This window comes from Vipera ursinii (genome assembly GCF_947247035.1).
Source record: "Vipera ursinii genome assembly, chromosome: 3".
NCBI classification, from domain to species: domain Eukaryota; kingdom Metazoa; phylum Chordata; class Lepidosauria; order Squamata; family Viperidae; genus Vipera; species Vipera ursinii.
The window spans coordinates 56402518-56425368 of record NC_139516.1 but is presented as its reverse complement, the minus strand read 5'-3'; the positions used below and the strand labels follow the sequence as shown (position 1 = coordinate 56425368).

At 36.7% G+C, this 22851-nt stretch overlaps 2 protein-coding genes across 3 annotated transcripts in view; one reads left to right on the top strand and one right to left on the bottom strand.

Annotated features, from left to right (window-relative positions):
• TESK2 (testis associated actin remodelling kinase 2) overlaps positions 1-16415 on the top strand; it is a 63194-nt gene extending 46779 nt beyond the window's left edge. Inside the window, exons 6-11 of the mRNA XM_083359581.1 lie at positions 458-540; positions 1116-1191; positions 1858-1941; positions 4925-5011; positions 6217-6364; positions 10364-16415. Coding sequence (XP_083215707.1) covers positions 458-540; positions 1116-1191; positions 1858-1941; positions 4925-5011; positions 6217-6364; positions 10364-11367 — 1482 coding nt within the window. The 3' untranslated portion in view covers positions 11368-16415. The remainder of the gene's footprint in view (positions 1-457; positions 541-1115; positions 1192-1857; positions 1942-4924; positions 5012-6216; positions 6365-10363) is intronic.
• Positions 16416-17421: 1006 nt separating this feature from the next.
• Positions 17422-22830, bottom strand: TOE1 (target of EGR1, exonuclease). 2 transcript variants are annotated; one of them, XM_083359582.1, is made up of 8 exons: positions 22524-22830; positions 21955-22075; positions 21765-21805; positions 21181-21277; positions 20583-20741; positions 19826-20085; positions 18792-18966; positions 17422-18376 (listed from the first exon to the last, which is right to left on the bottom strand). In XM_083359582.1, exons 2-8 carry the CDS (start codon positions 22063-22065, stop codon positions 17609-17611), a joined length of 1611 nt encoding a protein of 536 aa, XP_083215708.1. In that variant the 5' UTR covers positions 22066-22075; positions 22524-22830; the 3' UTR covers positions 17422-17608. The 2 variants fall into 2 exon arrangements, with proteins under 2 accessions (XP_083215708.1, XP_083215709.1); XM_083359583.1 differs by having other exon boundaries at positions 21955-22830.
• Between the last annotated feature and the right edge of the window lie 21 nt (positions 22831-22851).

Here is a 22851-nt window from a genome sequence, read left to right as displayed (position 1 = left end):
TGGGGGCAATATGCTGACACTGTAAACTGCTTAGAGAGGATTGTAAAGCACTGTGAAGCGGTATATAAGTCTAAGTGCTGTTGCTATTGCTATTACTTTTTACTGCCTCCTCAAGGCCACTTGTTTTCAATCCTTGGCTTACCATTATTGTATTTACAAACAAAGCACTAGCTGCTCCCATTCACCATTTTTATTTTTTTAAGTCTATCCATGGGTCCTATGTGGAACTGTTCATCAAAAGTTGAGGACAGCACTTAGCTTTGCAGCATGTCATTTTTAAAATTCTGTTAGTTGTTAAATAATCTTTTCAACATTTAAAAGGCAGAATGGGCTAAGAGGTTGGCAGATACTGGTATGTTCATAGGTGGTAGAATCAAAATCAAATTGTTTATTGCAGCGATATTATAGCGGTACTATGCCTACTTAATATTCATTATTGTTTCTTTGCTTTTATTAGAACTGTTTAATAAAGAATGATGAGAATGGATATTCTGCTATAGTGGGTGATTTTGGGTTGGCAGAGAAAATTCCTGATTATAGGTAAGCATTATTTCTCAGTAAACACCAATTAGAGCTTAATAATATTATGATGTTAAGCTAAACAATTGTGAATCACTGATCATTGCCTTCTAAGATTCAGCATTTGACTAAAAAGTCTTTCGGATTATTTACTGAACTGCTTACTTTTTAGCTTTTGAATATAATCATTCTCTATATGCATGAACAGCAGATTTGTGATAGGTAACTGATGCAGGTACTAAATGTATTTAAGAGCTATTTTTTAGTTTTAACAGTTTTTTTTAAAAAAAACTTTAAGATATCCATTTAGATTTGATTGCCATGTATGTATAAATGATTTGCACACATAGGTAGGTATAACTTTGCTTAAACGTTTCACTGTGGCACGTAAATATTTTCTTCTTTCAATAGACTTTGTAATATACTTCCTGGTAGAATACCTTTCAGGATTGTGAAATATGTGAAATAATGACGACATTGTCCTATATGCTTTGCTTGGAATGGAATGGTAGTCATTCCCTGGCTGAACTTAAAGGGGGGGTTGTATAATATATGAGAAAACACTTCTAATAATTACCTTTCTAAATTTGTTGAAGTGAGAAGTTGCCAGTGGTAGGTTCTCCTTACTGGATGGCACCTGAAGTGCTGAGAGATGAGCCATATAATGAAAAGGTAAAATAAAATAAAATGTTGCCCTGGAATGTTTAAGCAAGCAATGTTTACTTGTATCTAGCCTGTTTTCTTTTACATAAGATATATTTTCTATTTTTCTTTCTAGCTAGAGTACCTCATGAAAATGCTGTTGTCTCTGATAAATTTGATATACTATGGGGCAATTGTTTGCTTTCTATATTGAGAATCTAAAATTTTAGATTTTACTTTTAGCTAACTTTGGGAACAGTATTATAGGTCCTTATCCATCTTTTGTGAAATAGTGTTTTTTAAATCATGTAAATCAAAGTTACATGACTTATCAAGGGACAATGCCATTTTTTCCCTTAATTTATAATTTTGTTAATAACAATATTCTTTCTTCCAATAAGCTGTAGCTTTAAAAAAAAAATCCGGTAAATATTTTTCAAGTTTTATAGCTCCCTCTAATGATAAAGAAACAATACTGCAGTCGTTTTCTTAGCTGGTGGAATTTTGGGTGACATCAGAAGTTTAGAAATGGTGCAGTAGGTAATATAAGCTTTTGCAATGTGTTAGGCACCCATTTTGCGTGCATTATGTGATAGGAATACTCTTATACTACGGGGGGGGGGGGGAACCAGCGATGGAAGAGAAGAGAAAGAGTATATCTGCAAAATAAATCTGGGATTATATTTTCTTTTTTAGGCAGATGTGTTCTCATATGGGATCATCCTTTGTGAGATTATTGCAAGGATCCAGGCAGACCCAGACTATCTCCCACGAACAGAGGTGAGCAAAGTTCACTGATAAGGATTATCAAGGGGGGAAAAAACTAGCTACATGGGTCATTAATTTCCATAGAGTTGCCAAATGGGCTATAAAAGTTGCAATAAAACATTAATCCTTTGTTACATTTATATGCCAAGCTTGGCACAGAATGCTGTTCCCTCTCTCTCCTCCCTTCCTCATTTAAAGTACATAATTATCCTTGCATAATATTGGACTGAATATTGTATTAATCAGCCACTTTTCAAGAGATTAACTGTCGTAATACCAAAGTCGTTTCTATGGCTCCTTCATTCATGAGAAGAGGGCAATCTGATCAGGACATTTTCTTCTTTTGATTAGATTTCACCCGCATCTTTTTGCCTTTTCACAGATCATGATGAAAGGGTGGCTATTTTGTTTATACTATATCATCACTTATTTGCTTTACATCGACACTGTTTTTAAAGTACATGCATTAGGAATCTTGACAAATGTTAAAGCGAAAAAAACTCTAGTTCAGTGAGAGAACACTGTTTTTGTGCTTGAAAGTTCCAAGCCCAGTAAAAAGAATTAGATAGCAGTTGACGTAACAGGTCTGTTTGTTTTTTATTAAAGAGCTTTACAAAAACAAGATTTTACAATATATCCCCAAATCCCCCCCACCCCAAACCCGCCCACGTCCCCCCCACTTCCCAGAGCTAAATACAGCTAAATATAATAATCATATTCTAAATAAAAATTAGGCATAATATACAATTGACCAAATTCATAATGTGCTTTAACTCCCCTTTAACATAACTACCTACAAAGTACCAATAACAATATCCCTCTAAAATCTACTCATAAGATAAATGGAACTTTTTAGTCCCATATTTATTCTGAATATAATCTATCCATCTCCTCCAAACTGAAATATATCTTTCCTGTGAATGATCTTTCAAGTAAGCAGAAATCTTAGACATTTCTGCAAGATTCGAAACTTTAAACACCCATTCTTCTTTAGTAGGCAAACTATCCTTCTTCCAATATTGTCCCACCAGTAACCGTGCTGCTGTTATCATGTTCAACATCAAATTAACAGGTCTGTTTTAATACTTTTTGAGAGCTGCTTCCAAAACAAATGGACAAAATTGGCTAATGCAGAGCCCATTTCTGTGAAATATTATGTAGGTGAAATACGGAGATATTCTTAAGAATCATCTTTAAGAAAACTAGCAATGTTATAAGCAGTCCGCACTAAAGTTATTACAAAACTACTGTCATAAGTGGTTTATGTTGTCATTGCATCACAAAGTGACTGTGCAGATTGTTTCTACATTGTAATATGATATTGGCCAAGTACTGTATAGTAGTGCTTTCTTTTGTAAATGCATTTCATGCTAGACTTCTTGGCGGCTAAGTTTCTTGGTCTGGACACATTTATAAATTTCTCTATGTATCTCCTCTTTCACAGTTCTAAATGTTAGACTATATTGGAGGAGTTAACTTGGACTATGGGATTGAAACTATTATCTCTTGGAATACTTTCTCCAAATGTATTTTTAAAATGCTGAATTGGTGCTGTGTTTCCAACATTCAAAGAGCTGAGTGTTCTGCATAGACAGAAAGGCAAACATTTACGGTATTTCTCTGTACTAGTTTCAGTTTCAGAACTGACTCCCGAATAAATGCAGTAGCATTCTGGGTTGCTTTTTCTCTTTTCCTTTCGTTCAGCATGGTGCATCTATCTGAGCTATGTACAGGCTGAAGATGTTTCAGTACATGCTGTAGAAATAATCTCATGGTCTGCAAGCAAACTAATATACTTGTGGATGTTTTAGAATCATGAAATGTAGTATTAAATCGGTCCTTGGAATTTTGCTGGTTAACATGTAGATTGGGTTCAGGAAGGACAGGCTGCTCCATTGTTGAGCCACACAACATGACCCTTGAAGCAGCTGCCATTTTCCTAGCAGCTGCATTGAATTCTGGCTGCTCAGAAACTGGCAGCTGCTTCTGGAATGGAGCTGCAGGTTTCTCAGTGTTTCTTAGCAATTCTGTGCCATGTGGACTTCAACTCCCAGAATTCCTCATCCAGTGTTGCTCCTTTGCTTGAATTCTGGGAGTTGAAGTCCACACATATCTTAGAGTTGCAAGGTTGAGAAATGCTGATAATAGACAGTCGGCAATCAGAAACTGGCAGCTGCTTCTGGGATGGAGCTGCAGGTTTCTCAGTGTTTCTTAGCAATTCTGTGCCATGTGGACTTCAACTCCCAGAATTCCTCATCCAGTGTTGCTCCTTTGCTTGAATTCTGGGAGTTGAAGTCCACACATATCTTAGAGTTGCAAGGTTGAGAAATGCTGATAATAGACAGTCGGCAATCAGAAACTGGAAGCTGCTTCTGGGATCGAGCTGCAGGTTTCTCAGTGTTTCTTAGCAATTCTGTGCCATGTGGACTTCAACTCCCAGAATTCCTCATCCAGTGTTGCTCCTTTGCTTGAATTCTGGGAGTTGAAGTCCACACATATCTTAGAGTTGCAAGGTTGAGAAATGCTGATAATAGACAGTCGGCAATCAGAAACTGGCAGCTGCTTCTGGGATGGAGCTGCAGGTTTCTCAGTGTTTCTTAGCAATTCTGTGCCATGTGGACTTCAACTCCCAGAATTCCTCATCCAGTGTTGCTTCTTTGCTTGAATTCTGGGAGTTGAAGTCCACACATATCTTAGAGTTGCAAGGTTGAGAAATGATGATAATAGACAGTCGGCAATCAAGCCGAGCAATGAGAAGGATGGAACAATATTATATTGGATTCAGAAAGCATTGTTAGGCCAATGAAGGAGGAGAAAATAACATCAGCATCTCTTTGTCCAATCCACAGAAGTACTGACCCAGAGCTCAGGAGGAGAATGAAGTTCTCTATCTGTTGTGTTTTATCTTTTAACCCTGGTAATTTCCCCACTGCTTTCTTTAATACGCGTTTGTTTTATTTAGTTATTAACAGAGCATTTTTCTTCTTTCATGTAGAATTTTGGACTGGATTATGATGCCTTTCAGCACATGGTGGGGGATTGTCCTCCCGACTTTCTCCAGTTAGCCTTCAATTGCTGCAACGTCAGTATCCTCAAAAAAAAATTATAATCCCAGCTTATGTTAAATTTAAAAATACAATGCTGAATGATTTGGGAGATTTTGTAGCTCACAAATTATGAAGTGTTTTGAAGGGAAAATATGAATGATTTGTATGAATTTGTTTATAACATTTGTTACTTATGTGTAGATTTGGTATAAAAATGAGCAAAATATAAAGTAAGGATATAAAAAGCTGTCACTATACTTCTTTCCTATATTATATTAGACAAGGTTTTATGAAAATGAAGCATCCAGTAAATTTTCTTTTATAGAGTGTTTCTATATGTGCATGTGCACAAAATGTTAATGATAAAACATTTTTATATTGGTAGAATACAGATAGTCCACAACTCATAACCATAATGGAGTTTGCCCGTTATGGCGAGAAGTTGTGACAGCTGTTGAGTGAAGCACCCACATGTCTGCCTCAGTTACAAACCCCCCATCCCTGCTCTTCTCAATGTGGTCATTAAATGAACATACGAGTCGTTAAGTGGAGCATGGGTTGCCTCTGAGGCTAATGCAGGCCCTTCCCTTGGCCTCCCAAGGCATCTTCCACCCCCCCAGGTACCGGTTGCTTTGCTTCCCACCCCTAAGGTCTCTGTAGGGCCCCACCAGCCCCACACCCTCGTCTTCACACCATGTCACCCATCACACACTTATCTTTCGAAATGCTCTAGAGCTCATTTTAGGAAAGCAAAGCAAGCCACTCACTTGCTGGGTCATGCAGCGTGATTCCAAATGGAATTGCCAATTTCTGAGCAGCCAGAATTCAATGCAGCTGCTAGGAAAATGGAAGCTGCTTCAGGGATCATGTTGCATAGCCCAACAACAACAGAGTGGGCTGTCCTTCTTCCCTAACCCAAGCTTCAGAGCTCCGGAGAGCTTTGAAATAAAAGTAGCAAGGGTTGAAGCAAGGTGAGAAGGAAGGTGTAGGATCCCATGTGGTGGAAAGCAGGGGGCGTTCTGATAACAGATATTTCATCATTCAGTCATAAAGGCAAAAGACTTTTGGGGGGGCGCTGCAGCAGCTGTAACTTAGGGACTAGATTGTAAGTAGCTTTTCGGGGGGTGGTCAGCTTCAAATTGTTGCTAAGCAATTGTTCATAAGTTGAGGACTAACTGTGACATACAAGCATAGATTTTGTGTTATGTGTTTAATTTAGCATTTATTCTTATCTTCATAGATGGACCCAAAGTTACGCCCTTCATTTACTGATATTGTCAAAACACTGGAGGAAATTCTGAGCAATTTGAAAATAGAAGAAGATGAAAGAGAAAGGAAGCTACTAAATCTGGATATTACAGATCGAAAACCCATCTCTGTTTCCAAAGGTAGGATCAAGCAATATGGTCATAAAACTGCCCAGCTTGCCAAGCAAACATTAAATATTTTATTTTAATGAATTGTGTTTTTATTTATAAGTAGGAACCATTGTATTTATAATGTTCTAACAAAGTCTAACTAAATATAATCGTATATTGAATAAGAGTTAATTTACTTGTAAAAGTAATCGTTTAATTGGAAATACAATTTGATGTTCACAGTATATCCAATCAATTCACTTTCTGTCTTCCTTGAAGAATCAGATTTAGTCCACAGACATATTTGTTGGACACATAGTTTCTTAAGTCACTCTGATAGGTTGGAGTTTAATTTTGATGTTGTTGTTCATGTTAACTTGAGGGAGATACATAAACAACATTAGTCTAGACTACCTGCATTGTGAACCATGGTAGGCAACCTAGGGCAACCATAGAAAAAGTTGGCTTTCTAGTCTTTCCTCCACAGACTTTATAATGAAAGGCAAGAATCTACAACATTCCTTCCAACCTCAAATGTGTAGGCAGATTTGGAGAAGATGGCCCAAATCAGTTTTCTAAATAGACAGACTCAGAGTTTACTGGCATTTTCATATGAAAGAGAGGCTTTCCACTTCAGAAGCAGTCTCAGGACTTTTCTCTCTCTCTTCCCCCCCCCCCCCCGAAAAATTGTCAACTCTCACATTAGGGTTAATGGGAATCATGAAAAAGGGACTCAGTTGGCGTGCGTGGTATGAAATTGTTGTAATCACAAGTGTCCCAGTTTATCATCATAGCCCCAACAGTGGAAGAACAGCCCCTGAAATCTTGAACATTTTTTTTAACAAAAATGATGAGAAAAGTTAGCAACACCATTCCTCTCTGATCTTTTCTCTCCTAATCTGTTGCCAGTAGATTAGGAATATCACATAGATTTTAACAAATAGAATTGCCCTGCATGTAGTATAAGGAAGTCTTGTAGTAAACACAATAAAATGGTTGTACTAACTAGAGCGGGGGTGTCCAACTTGCAACATTATGTGATGTGTCGCAAAGTATCGCGACTATTTTCCCATTGCCGGCAATGGGGTGGGCATGGTTTCACCATGATGCATCCGGCCCATGGGCTGGCGTTTTGACACCCCTGTATTAGGGGCTTGGTGCGTTAATCAGATTACAAAGGAAAAGTGTAAAATCACTTTGCAATGTTGGTGATTAGTGGTTAGCATCTCGACTGAAGTATCCATGCTTTATTAATGTTTTTAGTGACAGAATGGTGTAGAAGACAACTCTGTCACTTGGTATAATTACCTTGTTTTTCCAAAGAACTCTTTTGTAGACTTAAATCTTTGATAATGGTCATTTTTATTTTGTCTTGTAAAGACTAGATGGTTTGACACCCAAATTCTAACTCTATGGCTAAGAAAAATATTACAAAAGTAATTATTATTACTTTTATTATTATTACTGCAGCTTTTTATGTTCTGATCATTGCTTATGATGTATAATTTTAGAAAATGTTCAAGGATTTTTGTGTCTCATGAGTCCTTGGTATAAACTTTTCTTGGAGTTTAGTCCAAATTAAGTGCTTTTCTTTATGGCTTGGGATATCTTATTTTGAATCACCATAAGTCTTGTGAGATATTTATTATCAGCTTGAATTGCAGCAACTTTTAAAAATAGAAAAGAAAAAAAGATGGAGGCTGAATTAAAATTTGGGCAATCCAAAAGCCAACTGGTTGACACATTCTCTTAACCCAACCCACCTCAAAAAGTTGTTATTTTGAAGAAAATAGGAGGAGAAAGGAGTATTATGTTTGTTCATGGCTTTGCGTTAACTTATAATGTAATAAAGGCGAGATTAAAACAAAATTCTAAATTATGGCTTTTTGGGTTTTACTGCTATGACCACAGTATAAAGATTTAAGACATTTTTTTTCATTTAGATGGGAAATTTAAATTAGTTATGTTAGAATTCCGTAGCTGAGCCAGTTTAAATCTTGAATTTGCCACTCATTTCATTCTTAAGGACCAGATATATAAATTGTACTCCACAAGCATGTGTCTTCTGTGATCCCAAGAGAAGATTGGGACAATGGTTGGACCTCCTTTTATTGGAAGGCTTTTTGGAGTTTAAGGAGCAAAACATGGTCCTTAATTTTGTATATTGAGCAAAATAGATGCTTAAGCATCCATCTCATTCCTTAGAATTTCTCCCAAAAGCAAGTCCATATTTATGAATGCAGCTTTCAATATGCCTTGGAAAGCTTGGCATAGTTTTCAGGCCAAAAGATGTATTTACATTTTTTTAACAGAAACCCATATGAAACGGCTCTTAAACATGAGGAAATCCATGAAGACCCTGGATTTTTTACAACAGATTTTTAAATCAATACCAGATACTTAATTTTAGCAGTGGTAACATAATACAAATGAAACATATAAACATTAAATTAAAATGATCTTTGGAGTGCTACTGGAAACAATCTGGTGATGGGATGTTGCTGAAAGTACTGTGACTATAAATGTTGGTGTTTTTGGAAGACTTTTGGAAACATCTAGGGGGCAAATTACCATTCCCATTGTTTCATTTCCCTGATTCAGTAGTCCTCATTTAGCAACCACAATTGGGATTTGCAACTTCGTCGTTAAACAAAGTGAAACTGTGACTGTGTTTATGATCTTACTTTAGCTTTCCTTTAACTTTACAGACCCGTGAAGATTATAAACATAAGGATTGATCATAAAGTTAGGTTTTCATCTCCATTGTAACTAAATGGTTACTATATGAGATAGTTGCTAAATGAGGACTATCTGTCCCACAAAAAACTGCTGATTTTGGCTTCCAGAGGGAAGAATGGAATAGGAGGAGGGCTTTTTTTTTTGTCATAGAACGCTCAGAATGGAGTTCCGACACCTTTTTTGGATGGAACCTTGTAGGGTAGGCAAGGCGGGTTGTATGACATGTGTGAGTTCCAGCACCTTTTTCTTTTACAAAAAAAGCACTGAATAGGAGTGTGAGGTTTTCAGGAGGTAAAATGGTACTATTCCCACTCTTAAATTATCCAAATCAGAATGTTCCAAAATTTTGATGGCATGATCTTGAGATCCTATAGGCCAGACGTGTCACATGACATCGCGCAACGTATCAGAGCCTTTTCGCCATTGCCGGCAATGGGATGGGCGCGTCTTCCGGATGGTGCGTCCAGCCTGCGGTCCGGCAGTTTGACATCCCTGCTGTAGGCTATACGCTGGTTATCCATTCTTGTTTTAAAGTATCAGGGTGCTTTGTGTTATGCTTAGGAAAATGTAAACATAAACTCAAATATCTTAAAAGGAGAGAATTTTTTTGTAATGTAGCTAAACACTTTCCATCTGACCTTAATATTTATAGCTGCTTTGTTTAGTGACTTTTTATTTAAATGTATTTAACAGATTTTTTCCCCAAGCTCAAGTGCTGTGTATCCTAGTTTCTACATTGGACAATGTGCTGTTTCAAGGCTGATGTGGAAAAATAACCACTTCCACAGGGAAGTATTATTGTTTGCCTGCCCTTTTCACAGCATAAGGGTGTCTTTTGCTCCAGGGAAACCTCACTTCTGGAAACTATTGTCATTAATAGCATGGAATGTGGTATAGTTAATTAAAAGGGGAGTGTCCTCTTTAACTTTCACTCTTGGGAAGACTTTTAGGGTATACAAACAATCGGAAGAATATATTTTTGTCATATTAGCTATTTCTAAATATGTCTATGCATTTGAAGGATAGAAGACTTGTAGAAGAGTGTAAAGACAAAATATAACAATACGTAATGGATTGCATTCTCTATCTACAGAAATGGCTTCTACAAAATTTATTTGAGATTGAAAAAAAGTAGAGCTTTATGAGAATTTGTAAACTTCCTAAGGGTGTATGGTTGTGGAGGATATGAGAACAGCAAGTATATATTGATTATCTCTCCCTGTGAGTGTATATGAGTCTAGCTTTGTCACTGATGTAATGTGTGGATTTAAATCTGATTTTATTTTTTAGGATTGCTAGAGAGGGGACAAGGTATCAAAAGGCTGAGCTCATTGGATGACAAGATTCCACCTAAATCACCCCGGCCACGGCGCAACATCTGGCTATCACGCAGTCAGTCAGACATCTTCTCTCGGAAACCTTCCCACAAGATAAATGTTCAGGATCCATATTATACACCAAGCAAAGGGGGAAGTCGAAAAGTCAACCCCTTCAATTCTAGGGAAGACTTGAAAGGGGGGAAGATAAAATTTTTTGACTTGCCTAGCAAATCCGTGATATCTCTTGTATTTGACCTGCACTCTCCAGAAGCCACGGGATGTCTAAATATGAGCCAGCCACTATTCAAGCACACCTATGCCTGTGATTGGCAAGACTCTTCTTTCCTTCCTGTGAGGAGAAGCAGATCACTTCCATTTTCTCTTGAATTTGTTCATAAAGATTATAGTACATTTGGAGATCTCTCTTCAACAATCAGTAGCTGTGATCCCACGCAGCTAGGGGCTGAGGTGCGCCAGAGGCTACTATGCAGTAGTAAGTATGGTGTATCTGAGATCCCTCCTTTTCAGGTTAAACAATGCAGGCAGGACTCTCATCCTCTGCTTCTGCAAGAGGAGGAAATGGATTGTTCTGATGAACTGGAGCCTCTAAACAAAAATGGGTATTCTGTAAAATGTTCAGCTGAAGAGCCAGAACTTGGGAAGCCTGAGGGACAAGTGCTGCAAAACACTTCTGGCCAAGTGGCTAATATCTTAGACTACCCAGAAAATCCATTCCCAGAAATGTTCATGAGCTGTACCACCTCTGAAGAAATGGAGGTGGAAGATGAAACTCAAAGGAATATTCCTTCCACCAAATTGGAATCTTCTAAACGGTTGCTCAGTATTAATCCTTCCTCAGAGCAAGGCAGAGACTCCACCTTCCTTGAAGTGGTGGACAGTGACACTTCAAATGTTTCTCTGCTGCCTTCAGACACACCAGCATCAATAAGTGGACAGCCAAAATGTGACATTTAAAAACCAGCCATTGGATGATTGAGATGGTACACTCCTAACTATGGTTTTAACTTCCTGTGTCAAATGTCTCTGAAACAGTATAGAAATGTAACCAGTCCATTTGAAAATTCTAAAACGTATTATGAGAGATCGTATGCATGCAAGGATGTGTGAAAAGAGTTCTCAGCATACCTCAGGAAGAAACTAATACAGGAATAAGGGTTGCTGTTGAATGCCTGATTCATGCGGGGTCACAGTTATATAGAGAGAGTGAGATTATGGACATCTCTCCATATTTCTATTTGTGTTATTCATACTGTTTACGTTCTGTTAAATTTTTTTTAAAACTTAGTGTCTCCTTGAACCTTCAAAATCTTTGTCTCATTAGCAGTAAAAATGCTGAGCAGCAATAGATATTTATGTGGAAAATATTTAAAATAACAAGTAGCCTGAGTCAGGGGCAAACTGTCCTGGACTAGTCTTACTTACCCTGGCCAACCTTCAAAGTATGAAGTTTAAATCCCAGTATTCTGAACAATGTCCATTGTTGGAATATTCTGGGAATAGAAGTTTATACTTGAGGTTGCTTAAGGTTAAGGACAGTTGATTTAGATATTACTGGACTACAACCACAACTGTTCTGGCCATTAACAAGGGCTGATGAGTTGCAGTCCATTATTATTACAGGTTGCCCCAAAACATATACAAGACTTTTTGTCATGGGAATTTCAGGTTCAAAATCAGTTACTCTGGAAGTAGTTCAACATATCAAACCATTTCTACCATACTCAAAAAAACCTTGGTCCATGATTGGAAGAAATCATTTTTGAATTGATTCATTTCTACAATATCCTATTTTGGATCAACCAAAATAGAATGTTTTGCAATGATACTTCCCCACTCTTGCTATAAATGAACAGGAAGAATATGACTCCAAATTCTATAAAAATTATTAAATGAGTTGAGATTTGGCTACAAGAGCTTCCTTAACTTTTCCAGTCCAGTTGCAAACAGTGGAGGCACTGAGCACATTCCTATTTCAGGCATTCCTTGTTAAATTATTAGTTGCTTGTCCAGGTTTTATTTGCTGGTAAGGAAATTTTCCATCAGCCATTTTACTGAAGGAACAGCAAAGTTCCTTTTTTGAATAAATTGTTCATGAAACAAAATGAGATGAATATTTTTTATCTCTTCAGTAACCTCATTCCCTTTATTGTAGAAGCATGAAACACATGACCATCAAATGTTTGGCATGGAAGAACTCTCGTCAACATCTTTTAAAAATCCAGTTTTGCATGCATATCTTCAATTAGTCTATGTGCTTCACTCAAATTTAAACATGGTCCATGTGTACAATTTATATAAATTCTGTAGATAGGTTGCTTGAAATTTCTCAAATGGAAAGTGAATTTTAAAGTGTAGCTACAGAACTAGCACATCCAGACCAGCATTACATGCTCAGAACTTAATAGGAGTTAATATAGATTATATAAAAAGGATTAAACTCCCAGATCTTGCCTCTAGTTAGAATACACTTGAAATTATTTCTGGTGAACATAGATTTCCTCATGTTCATTCCTCAAAACTGAACTATAGAAAGGGCAAATCCTCACAAAATATGAAGCAATAAAAGCAGGGTCACAAATATTGAGCAGACCAGTTTTGCAAGCTATGTTTGTTTATAGAAGTTGATGACAGCCTCAAGCTGGAGAACAAAATTGTCTTCTCAACTATTCATTTGAAAATTTCTAAAGTAGCACCATATTCTAGTTCAGTTGTTTCCTCTTTCAGAATTAGTGATAAAGAATCCTAGTGGTTATTATCAGGCTGCTTTATTTAAACAGTTAAAAAGTATAACCACTTAAACAGGTGGCGCGATTTTGAATTTGGTAGCATTTTCCTCCACCCCATCCAAAGCAAAACAATTGAATGTAACTTATGCTCAGCTCTGGAAAGCACCAAGCATGCAATGTGTCTCAGAGGCCATTTCACTTCCAGAAAGTATTCCACTCCTTCACTCAAATTAGTTTATTATTAGTTTATAATTCTTGTAGCTTTTCAATATCTCACTTTTACTGCTTTTGAAGGCTAGATGTGACAAATTACATCCATTCTGGTCACATTCCCCCCTCCCCTTTGTATTTTCCTGGTTTTTTTATAGACTCTAAGAAGTGGTACCCTCTCTTGTTAGGGGATAATGGATTCCTACTGCAGTTGCTCTGCCTTCTTGGTAGAGTGTTAGTGACAACCTAGGTCCTTGATGCAAAAGTAAGTCTTTCTAGACTGCCATTTAATAAAAGTTGGCTTCATAGGAGCTTTAGAAGGCAAACTACAGTTATTGGATGGTTAAACAGAAAAGTAACCTGTCCTTTTATACAACATGTAAACACTATTATCACATCCTTTGGGTACACCAGGGGTCTTCAACCTTGGCAACTTGTAAGACTTGTGGACCAACTCCCAGCAAAGCTGGCTGAGGAATTCTGGGAGTTGAAGTCCACAAGTCATAAAAGGGCCAAGCTTGAAAACCCCTGGGGTACACCATGGAAAGCCAGCATTGAGGAGCAGCTATGGGCCATCATCTGTACTCTACAGAATGTGGCCAAATGAGTGCATAATTTGTACAAACACAACAATGCTAGATGGTTTTGCTTTTCAGCATGTTTGATTTGCATATTGCTTTTTGACAAGCCACCTGAAAACACTTGTAAGATCTTCAGTCGATTTTTAATTCATTAATTTTGTCTAAATTACATTTAATAAGCATATCAGAGGATATTCATGTGGTCAACTGATGAAAGACTGTGAATACATGTAATGTAACAAATTGATGCCTGAGTAGAAAAAAAGTGTACTATGGATTCTTGGTTGCTGGATCTTGTCCAAGAACACTGGTATTTCTTGCCAGTTTAACTAGACACTTGAATAATTCCTCTTTGCACTTAATGCTGCTGTTTATACTGCATGTCACTACATTTCTATGCAAAAATAACCTTTGAGGTAGCCAAATATTTGATTTAAGGTTTATAGATCTTTATAAGATCTATTTTCATATTTATGAAGGAATTTTATGTCTTAATATTTGCCGTCTGTAAATAGCTAAATTTTGTCATTAAAGCTTAGGAAAAAAATTTATAGCATGTGTATAATTTAATACTGCCAGGAAAAGGATTTTTGAAAAAGCAGTTTTCTAATACTTTAGATATTTATGAATGTTTAAGAAAACAAATCTTGATTTGTGTGTGTTGATTCTTATTGTCTGATTCCCCCCCCCCAGAATTACGTAAGCAGTATGTTTCACTGGGACTAAAAAAAATAACCAAAGATAAATGTAGTTTAAAATATCTGCAAATTTTCTTTATTAGTTTTTGTAAACCATTCCCCAGTTCACTGTCAGAAGAAAAACAAATATGTTTTTGTGGTTGAGAAGACAAAACGTGTGACGCAAAGAAGCAATATAAAATGGTTCTAAACAATTTCTGGGAAACACCCATTCTGATTTAATATTCACACATTCCAGTATTTTGTTATGCAAGTGACAACAGTCAGATTCCAGGAGAGTCTTTGTCTCATTCCAGAAGAAATTCCTTATTGTGCTTTCACTTTTTCAGATTTTCAATTTTGTATTCACCAAAAATTAATGCTGATGGTAGATTATCCTAACATTTCTTTCTAGACAAGACACGTCACATTTCATGGTGTGTAAGCTGCAGTTACCTTATATTAAAAAGATAGTAACTGGAGCCAATGTCTTCTTGTCTTGTTGGTAAGTTAAATGCTTTCATATAACAAGTAACGGGACAGTTGTCCTGTTGAGGCATTTGCATTTGTGCTACAGATCAGTGCTCTATTAATTTGGTTATTTCTATTTTCTAAGTAATCTATGTATCCATCTTGAAGTTTTCAAGTTAACTGCATTAATGAAGGACAGAATTACCAATCAACTTTCACTAAATGATTCAAGGTTCTTTTTGAGCAAAAATTTCTCCCTGCTGTTTAAGTTATTTATCTTACTTAACAACTGCCCATCTCCTTCACAGAGGGATTCTGGGCAGTGTACAATAAAACCTACTAACCATTTTTAATCTGCCACCTCATTTCTATACCTCCTTAAAGGAAAACAGAGTAAAACAGTCTAAATGCTTTCATTTTTCTTATACCAAAAACAGCTCTTGACTTCACATTTAACAGTTATCCTTCAAATATCAAATACGTTTGGAATATAGATGGATACAAAATTATAGTTTTATTCAATTCCTGTGAACGTATAAATAATAAAATTTGTAAGTATTAACATTTATATAAAATTTGTGTCTGATTGCTGCATCACTTTACATTGATTTCAAATTTTGTCATTTTGCTGTCCATCCCACATGTTGATAACATCTGGCTAGAGCTATTCAGTTAGCTTGAGCTTTTGTTTCTCTAACTTGGTATTAATGATAAGCTTTAGCTACTTCATTGCTCTCCCCAGCAACAGTTTTTAATAAGTTGAACATTATTGACCCCAATAAAGCTGTTATCAGTGCTTTCCAGCAGTGTATCTGGAACAGATAAGACTAATAAAAGAATCATTATTTAGCTTCCAAGAGATCTCATTACTGTTTTGTTGTGTGTAACTGGAATACATAACTTCACGATCTGTATTACAATAAGACTTGCAACAATAAATTAACAGCTAAAAAGCCTCCAGTCTGTCAAATATTTTAATACAAAAAGCTAAACATTATTTAATAAGTGAAACACCAATATTTTATTTCAACAAAGATTGGTGATGGAACAGAAGAAAGATATCCCTCTGAATAATTACACTAGAATGGGACTGGGAGCCTATGACCTTCCAGATGTTGATTTGTAACTCTATCCTGCATTACTGTTTTTTTCTCAACAGAAAGCTTAATTTGCATTTAGAAAATAAGGCTGCAATAATTCCTTATCTTTTCCTTATTTTTTTGTTGTCCTATCTTAAGGATTTAAAATAACTAAAAACAAAACAGTATAATATAAAACACATGTAAGAACAGTTTAGAGGGCGTGATTTCAAAAGGATATCCAGAAACAGGAGACAACCAGCTGTTTGCTAATGACAAACTGTAATACAAGAAAATCAGATATCACCTTATGTTATGGTAGTTTAGATTGAATTAGATTTCTGAAGCCTTGAGAGCTTTGTAGTTGATTTAGATGGCTGCGGTCTCCTTTTTGGGCTGCTATAAAAATAGATGAATTTATATTTGATATACTGTTATTTGCATTCCTATTCCCCAAAACAAAAGCCTCACAAAATTTCAGAAACTGATTAGAAATTTGTGATACAGAGTTGGGGCTTAAATATTCAAATGTAATAAAGAACAAGTTAAGCAAGAACAGAAATAAACTCAAGTGTCAAACTGGCAGCCCACAGGCTGGATGTGTCATGTGCAGGCCACGCCCACTTCAGCTCCGCAAAGGCAAAAAACGTGATATGTCACATGATGCGATTGAGTTTGACACCTGTGTAATAACTGTTCTCAAATATTCACTTGAATGCACAAGTGCTTAAAAAGGTAGGTAATGCACTTCTTACCTATTCTGGTCAGGCTCTACAAGCTGGGATGTCTGAAAAGGAACTAATGCTGTTTTAAGCATCTGCTTAAAAACAAGTACTAGTCTATAAATCTGAAAGTCTACTAAAGTAGGCATCTAGACTGCATGGAGAGCTGTAATGACTTCAGCTCATCTGCTGAAGACACAGAAGTTAGAGAACAGGGATACAGCTAACTACCTGATCTTATAAACATTAGGATGGAGGATGGTGCAAGGTGATCCATGTAAAAAATGTTTTTCCACAATCCCCCTGGTACAAAGAAAACATTTCTCTGAATGTTTATGCAGATGATTCTTTGGGAAAGTTTACAAGGCTGCTTTGAAAATTGATGCCATCTGTCTTCTCATACATGTACAGCACTGCCATTCCTCAAGAGGCATTGTGTATGAATACATAAACAAATGGGAAACACTTTTTAAAGTGGTGTACAAGCCTTATAAAAGAAAGCGCTTGCTTAAGTGTCTGAAAAAAATGCTTCATCTGCAATATAAAGGATCTATCCCCAATGGGAAAATTTAATACATAATTTTACAAACGTTTAAAAATAAATCCATATTCAGGCTGCTGCACATATTCTATCATGTCTTGTTAATGTCTCTATAGTAGCTCTGGTTTGAGGAAACAACTGATAATAATAGCATTATCTGTGATCCTGAGCGATACGGTGTTTTGCTTCTAACTACTGTCCCATGCCAATTTCATCTTTTGGTTGTGGGCTTTGGAAGATTTAGAAAACAAACTTTTCACAATCTGAAGAGGCACAGACTTTCCACTAAGGTACAATTTGTTATGGCAATCTGGTAACCAAGGCCCATCATTTGAGTCTCTCTGTTTATCATTCTTGAGCATCTGGACATATGCTATTATGTAACCTGTCATGAAGGCATCAAAGCCAGCCCGGTGAATACTCCCTCGTGAACAGTTAGATGGTGCTACGTTATCTGTGACAGGCAAAGTCACGGGCGAATCACTCTGTAACTGGGCTTTTGGCTCTGCTCCTTCACTTTTTATTTCCTTTTCCTGCTGGAAGTCTTTGAATGGTGAAGAAATGACATTCTCATTGTCTATGGCAATGGCAACATTGCCATCAACACTGGCATCAACTGCACTGTGGGAAACTAGTTCTTGTTCCACATCCATTGAAGTCTCCCCATTACCAGATGCTCTTTCTGCATCTGCACTATCTACAATAGGAACAATCAAGTTAATAGGGCAGGACTGTTTGGAAGGGGAACCTTTTTCCTTATTCCAAGCTAATTTTACATCATCCATGGGGCTGCTCAGTTCAACTTCTTTCGTCGACTCTGCTAAGTTCTTCCGCCGTTTCCATTTCTGTTTTCTTGTCTTCCGCTTCCCCTCTTTCTGATTCTCATCTTCATTAATTATTAGATCAATATTGTGAGATTGTGTACATTTCAGCCCATCTGGGCACCAGCCATAAGCCTGTGAAGGAGAATGAGAACTATTAGGATAGATTTTAAAAAAATCTGAAAATTTTGCATTGACTGGAATCCAGTCGATCTTTCCTAGAAAACAACACTATGCATAACCATTGATTCTAAACCTCCTCACTTGGACCCCCCCCAAGGTAGCTCTTTCCTCAATGAAGCAAAAAACTCCAGTTTTGTTCTTTCTTTTAAAATAACCCATTTAATTAAAAAATATCTGGTTTCCCTGTAGCATATTTTAATGGCCAGAAAAGCTGATCTAGCAAGACAGACTTCTTTTATTCGGGGCAGCTTGTCTTCATAGTCTGTATCTATCAACATCTGAGGCACTAAAAGAGTTATTTCCAATTTGGTTTTATAGAGATTTTTAAGATCCTAATATGCAGAGGAAAGAGCCAATAATACTTAACCGAAAATGGCTGACAGATGGCAATTTTGCTAGCGCTGTCAGTTTGAGCCAGGCTGACATTAGGCAGAGAGCAGAACCGATATTCAACATAGGCATCCATGCTGGCAGGATAGCTGCAGAATTCTATGGTGAGATATGGTTTCTTAGAGTCTTTCAACCTGAAGTTTTCTCGTTTGCTGAAAATCAAGAGCAGTATTATAATAGCAAATGTATGGGGATAATCAGTGATTTTTCAGGATTTTTCTTTTACAAAATCACACAAAAGATTTAGAAAACATGGAAAAAGAGGTATGATGGGGAAAAATTAAATTCAAAACAAACACAATTATCACTGAGCTGAAATTTAATACAGAAGTGCTGTTGGGTAACTGTATAATTTGTCTACTGATAGAGTTATACAAATGCTACTGCCAGTTAACTGTCACTAGCATTTTTCCTGATATCTGCCTTGCTGAGCCTTGCCTCTAGTTACTTAACCAAAGGAAAAAACCCTACCATTCCTATTCCACTCTAACATGTTATGCAATGTCTCCTTCTCTATTTTTGGACCACATGGAGAACACAGAATGCAGATTGACATGCATTTAATTGCCACACTTCAGCGTTATTCTGAATCAGTATAGTCACCAGCGCACAGAGTGAAAAAAGACTTTAAAATTCATTTCAGAACAGTAATAAAGCCAGCGATAATCATAAATGGCTAGCTAGTGAATCAACCAAAATTTATGTAAGTTATTCTGATGTTTTCCCTCCCATTTTCACAAAAGAAGGAAAAGAGTTTTTTAAAAATGTCAAAAGCACTGCTTTGGAACTACATTCAATTTAAATATTTGCCCCAACATATACATAAAGAGAATGATCTATAAGCAGCTTAAAAACTGCCTCCTGACTAATCGGTATAAAGATAGTTATCTTCTTACCCTACTTGGTCATGTGAATATTGAAATCTTTTTATATATAAACAAGAAACTGAAGAGGAGCAATACAACTCCAATATCTGCAGGGTGTTTACAGCATATGTTAAATGATACATACCACTTCTTATAGGCATACTCTAGGTAAGACGCTACAAAACGTGCCTCGAATTCTGAGGCATATTTGGTGTCATAGATGCCAGCTGGGAACATCTCAGAAAGGTCAGCAGTGAAAGTGCCCAGATTGTCAGGTAAGTGGGCATAGAAGCACTGGTAGAGGAAAACTAAATCAATTAGGCCATTGTGCAGAATGATAGGTTTTCTTGCTCGAATTATTTCCAGGAAAAAAGTACGAATTGACTGGCTCTGATTTTCATTTCCCTGTGAGTAAACAAAATGGAAACAATGTTATTTAGGCATCCCACTAAGTCCTCTTCTGACAGTCCTTTAGATTTGGAGGGGCAAATGGGGTGCCAAAAGTTATCTCCTCTAGACCTATTATCTAAAGAAAATACAATCTAATGTAAAGTATTGTATAGGCAATAAAGTTTTGCTTACCATTTGTTAGCTACCAACTAAATGACTGAATGTAGAACTACATCATCTAAATAATGGCCTTAACAGTAAGGTCTCCAATGTCACAGAAAAATGCTACTACTGGTAACTTTCCTTTCAATAGCTGAGAGTAATATGAGACCTTTTTATCAAAAAGCTTCGACCTGGGTTGGTTTCTAAACCTGATGTTGACAATAAACTTTCACCAAGTTATGGAACAAAATATTCTGTGAAATCTACTAGGTAAGAAATCCAAACCCATTTCCCAATTTCTTTCTTATATTTCCATCAGATTTAGTCCTTAAATTAAGGAATCCTTGTACCTTATCATTGCCCCTGTGATATGGAATGCCCTGAGAATACTGCTTGTTGAAGTCAAAGCCATGTTGCACCAGAAATTGGACTGACTGTGGTTCAATTATATAATCATCCATACACAGCAAGGTCAAGTTGTAGATCTGGGAAAGATATGTGTCCTCCGTCTGCAAAATAAAAGCCAATCCAATGAAACAATTACTATTGTTGGGAATATGATATGTCTCATACATACATTCAGATATGTGTATATGGCATGTACACATTTATTGTGCAGAGAAAATCTCCAGCATTGATTTCAGCTACAGTAAGCAATCTTAACTGAGATAGCTGAACACAAAATAAAATGTTTGTTAGATTTCCAGCACTGTTTGTGTCTACTCTTTCTTTTTTTTGGATAATTGTTTTAAATTTGGGTTTTCTCTCTTTTCTGTGAATACAATAATACCCCAAAAATTCAAAAGTTTTATAAACTAATGCTAGTAACACCAGACATCATCTTTAGATTAAGTTTCTAAGGTTTGCATTCAATATTCATCATAGGTAGGATTCTCTTGTCCTCACAGAAATATCAACAGAGGGCTAGACACAAGATGAGCACCATACCTTGTCAGGAAGGTGTTTAAAACAAGCAACTCCAAGAGACAAAATAGAGCGTGTTTTAGCAGCATTGCAAACCGCTTTATATCGTTCTTCAATGCACCTGTGATAAACATTAGGCAATTTAATAAAAAGCAAAGAAAGAAAATTTAATCTGCAGAGTGCATGATAACCCCTATCTAGATGGACCAATAATCTGATCATTATAAAGTAGCTGCCAATACTCGGTATGATTTCTGATCTGACGACAGAATCTTGTCATTGACCTAACTACATCCCCTAACTTTAAACATGACAAAGATCCTCCCCAATTCCAAGAGTATTAGACACGTGCAGTGATGCCTATACCTGTAGTTAACACAGTCTTTTTTTTTCAGAAGGGACAACTGCTTAAATAATCTTAATCAAATCATCAATTCCATCTAAAGCTTATACTTATTGAATGCTTCTATCTAAAAATCTGACAAGTATATTTAGTAAGTATTGTGAATAAAATATTTGGCTCAACATTAACAAATTGATCATTCAGAATTTGATATCACGTTGACCATAGGACTTCAGAAGAGAAAGAGTGGCAGCACAGTACTTACTGATTCAGCAAACTCTTCCTTGTTCCAAGCCCACTAAGTTCCTATGGATAAAGATAACACTTTCAGTCTTCGATCGAAGATGCAACTACATAAAATAGAGATAAATTTTACCTAACTCTCAGGAGTCTGACTGCAATTTCCCTTTTCTCTTGTTCCAAAGTTAAAACCAATAAAGAGTAATTCTACTCACTGTGTCAACAGCAATAAAGCTAGAAGTTTTGATAGCCAAGAGCATGGATGGCCAGAGCTCCTTGAAATTGTCTTCCTGGACATCAATGACGGGCACCCTTAAAGAGGCCATTATAATACAGCTGTTGGGAACAAGTCACATATGATCTGTTATTTTAATAATCCAGTTATTAACTTTGTTTTGGGGAAACCATGGTGAAAAAGTAAAACAAGCCAAAGGTTGCCAACTAGTCAATTTAAAGAACTGATACATTTTCTCCACCTACACCATCTCTTCCATCAAAGCTCAAAAAATATAGGTGACATGTCTCAGTTGCAAGAATCCAGACAACCTGCAGAAGATAGCAGAGACGCAGGAAACTATTTGCTGCCATCTACCGGTCCTCCGGATTTGTGCAGCGTAGAAATGGTAGCTCTAACAAAAAGAATCATACTGCAATGGCTAATGTTTAAAGGGGAGCAGGCTTTGCGTTTGGCAGAGCTATTTTCTCTGCGTTCCTGGGTACCAAACCGCCTGGGGAAAACTATAAAGGAGATAAAAATCAAAACAAACAGAATCCAGCAACTCACATTCAACTGTAGCAATCCCTGGAAGTTTTCAGATTTTCTATTACCCTTAAAAGCTTAGTAGAATTCGTCTCCCGCTGATACCCCCATAAACTTCCGGCGCATTACGAACTCAAGGGTCCTTCTCCTGCTGATGGCGTACAGATCTAGCTGCCTATTTAAGTGCCTTTCGTTGGATACTAGCGCAGTTATGTAAGATTGTCTAAACAGGAGTCTCATTCAAATTAATATAATTCGCAGAAAAATGAATGTAGTATTCCAGCTTTCCTAGCCCAGACGCTTTAAAAGTTTTTGGCATGCTATCCAAAAATAAAGGCGATGGGGTAATATG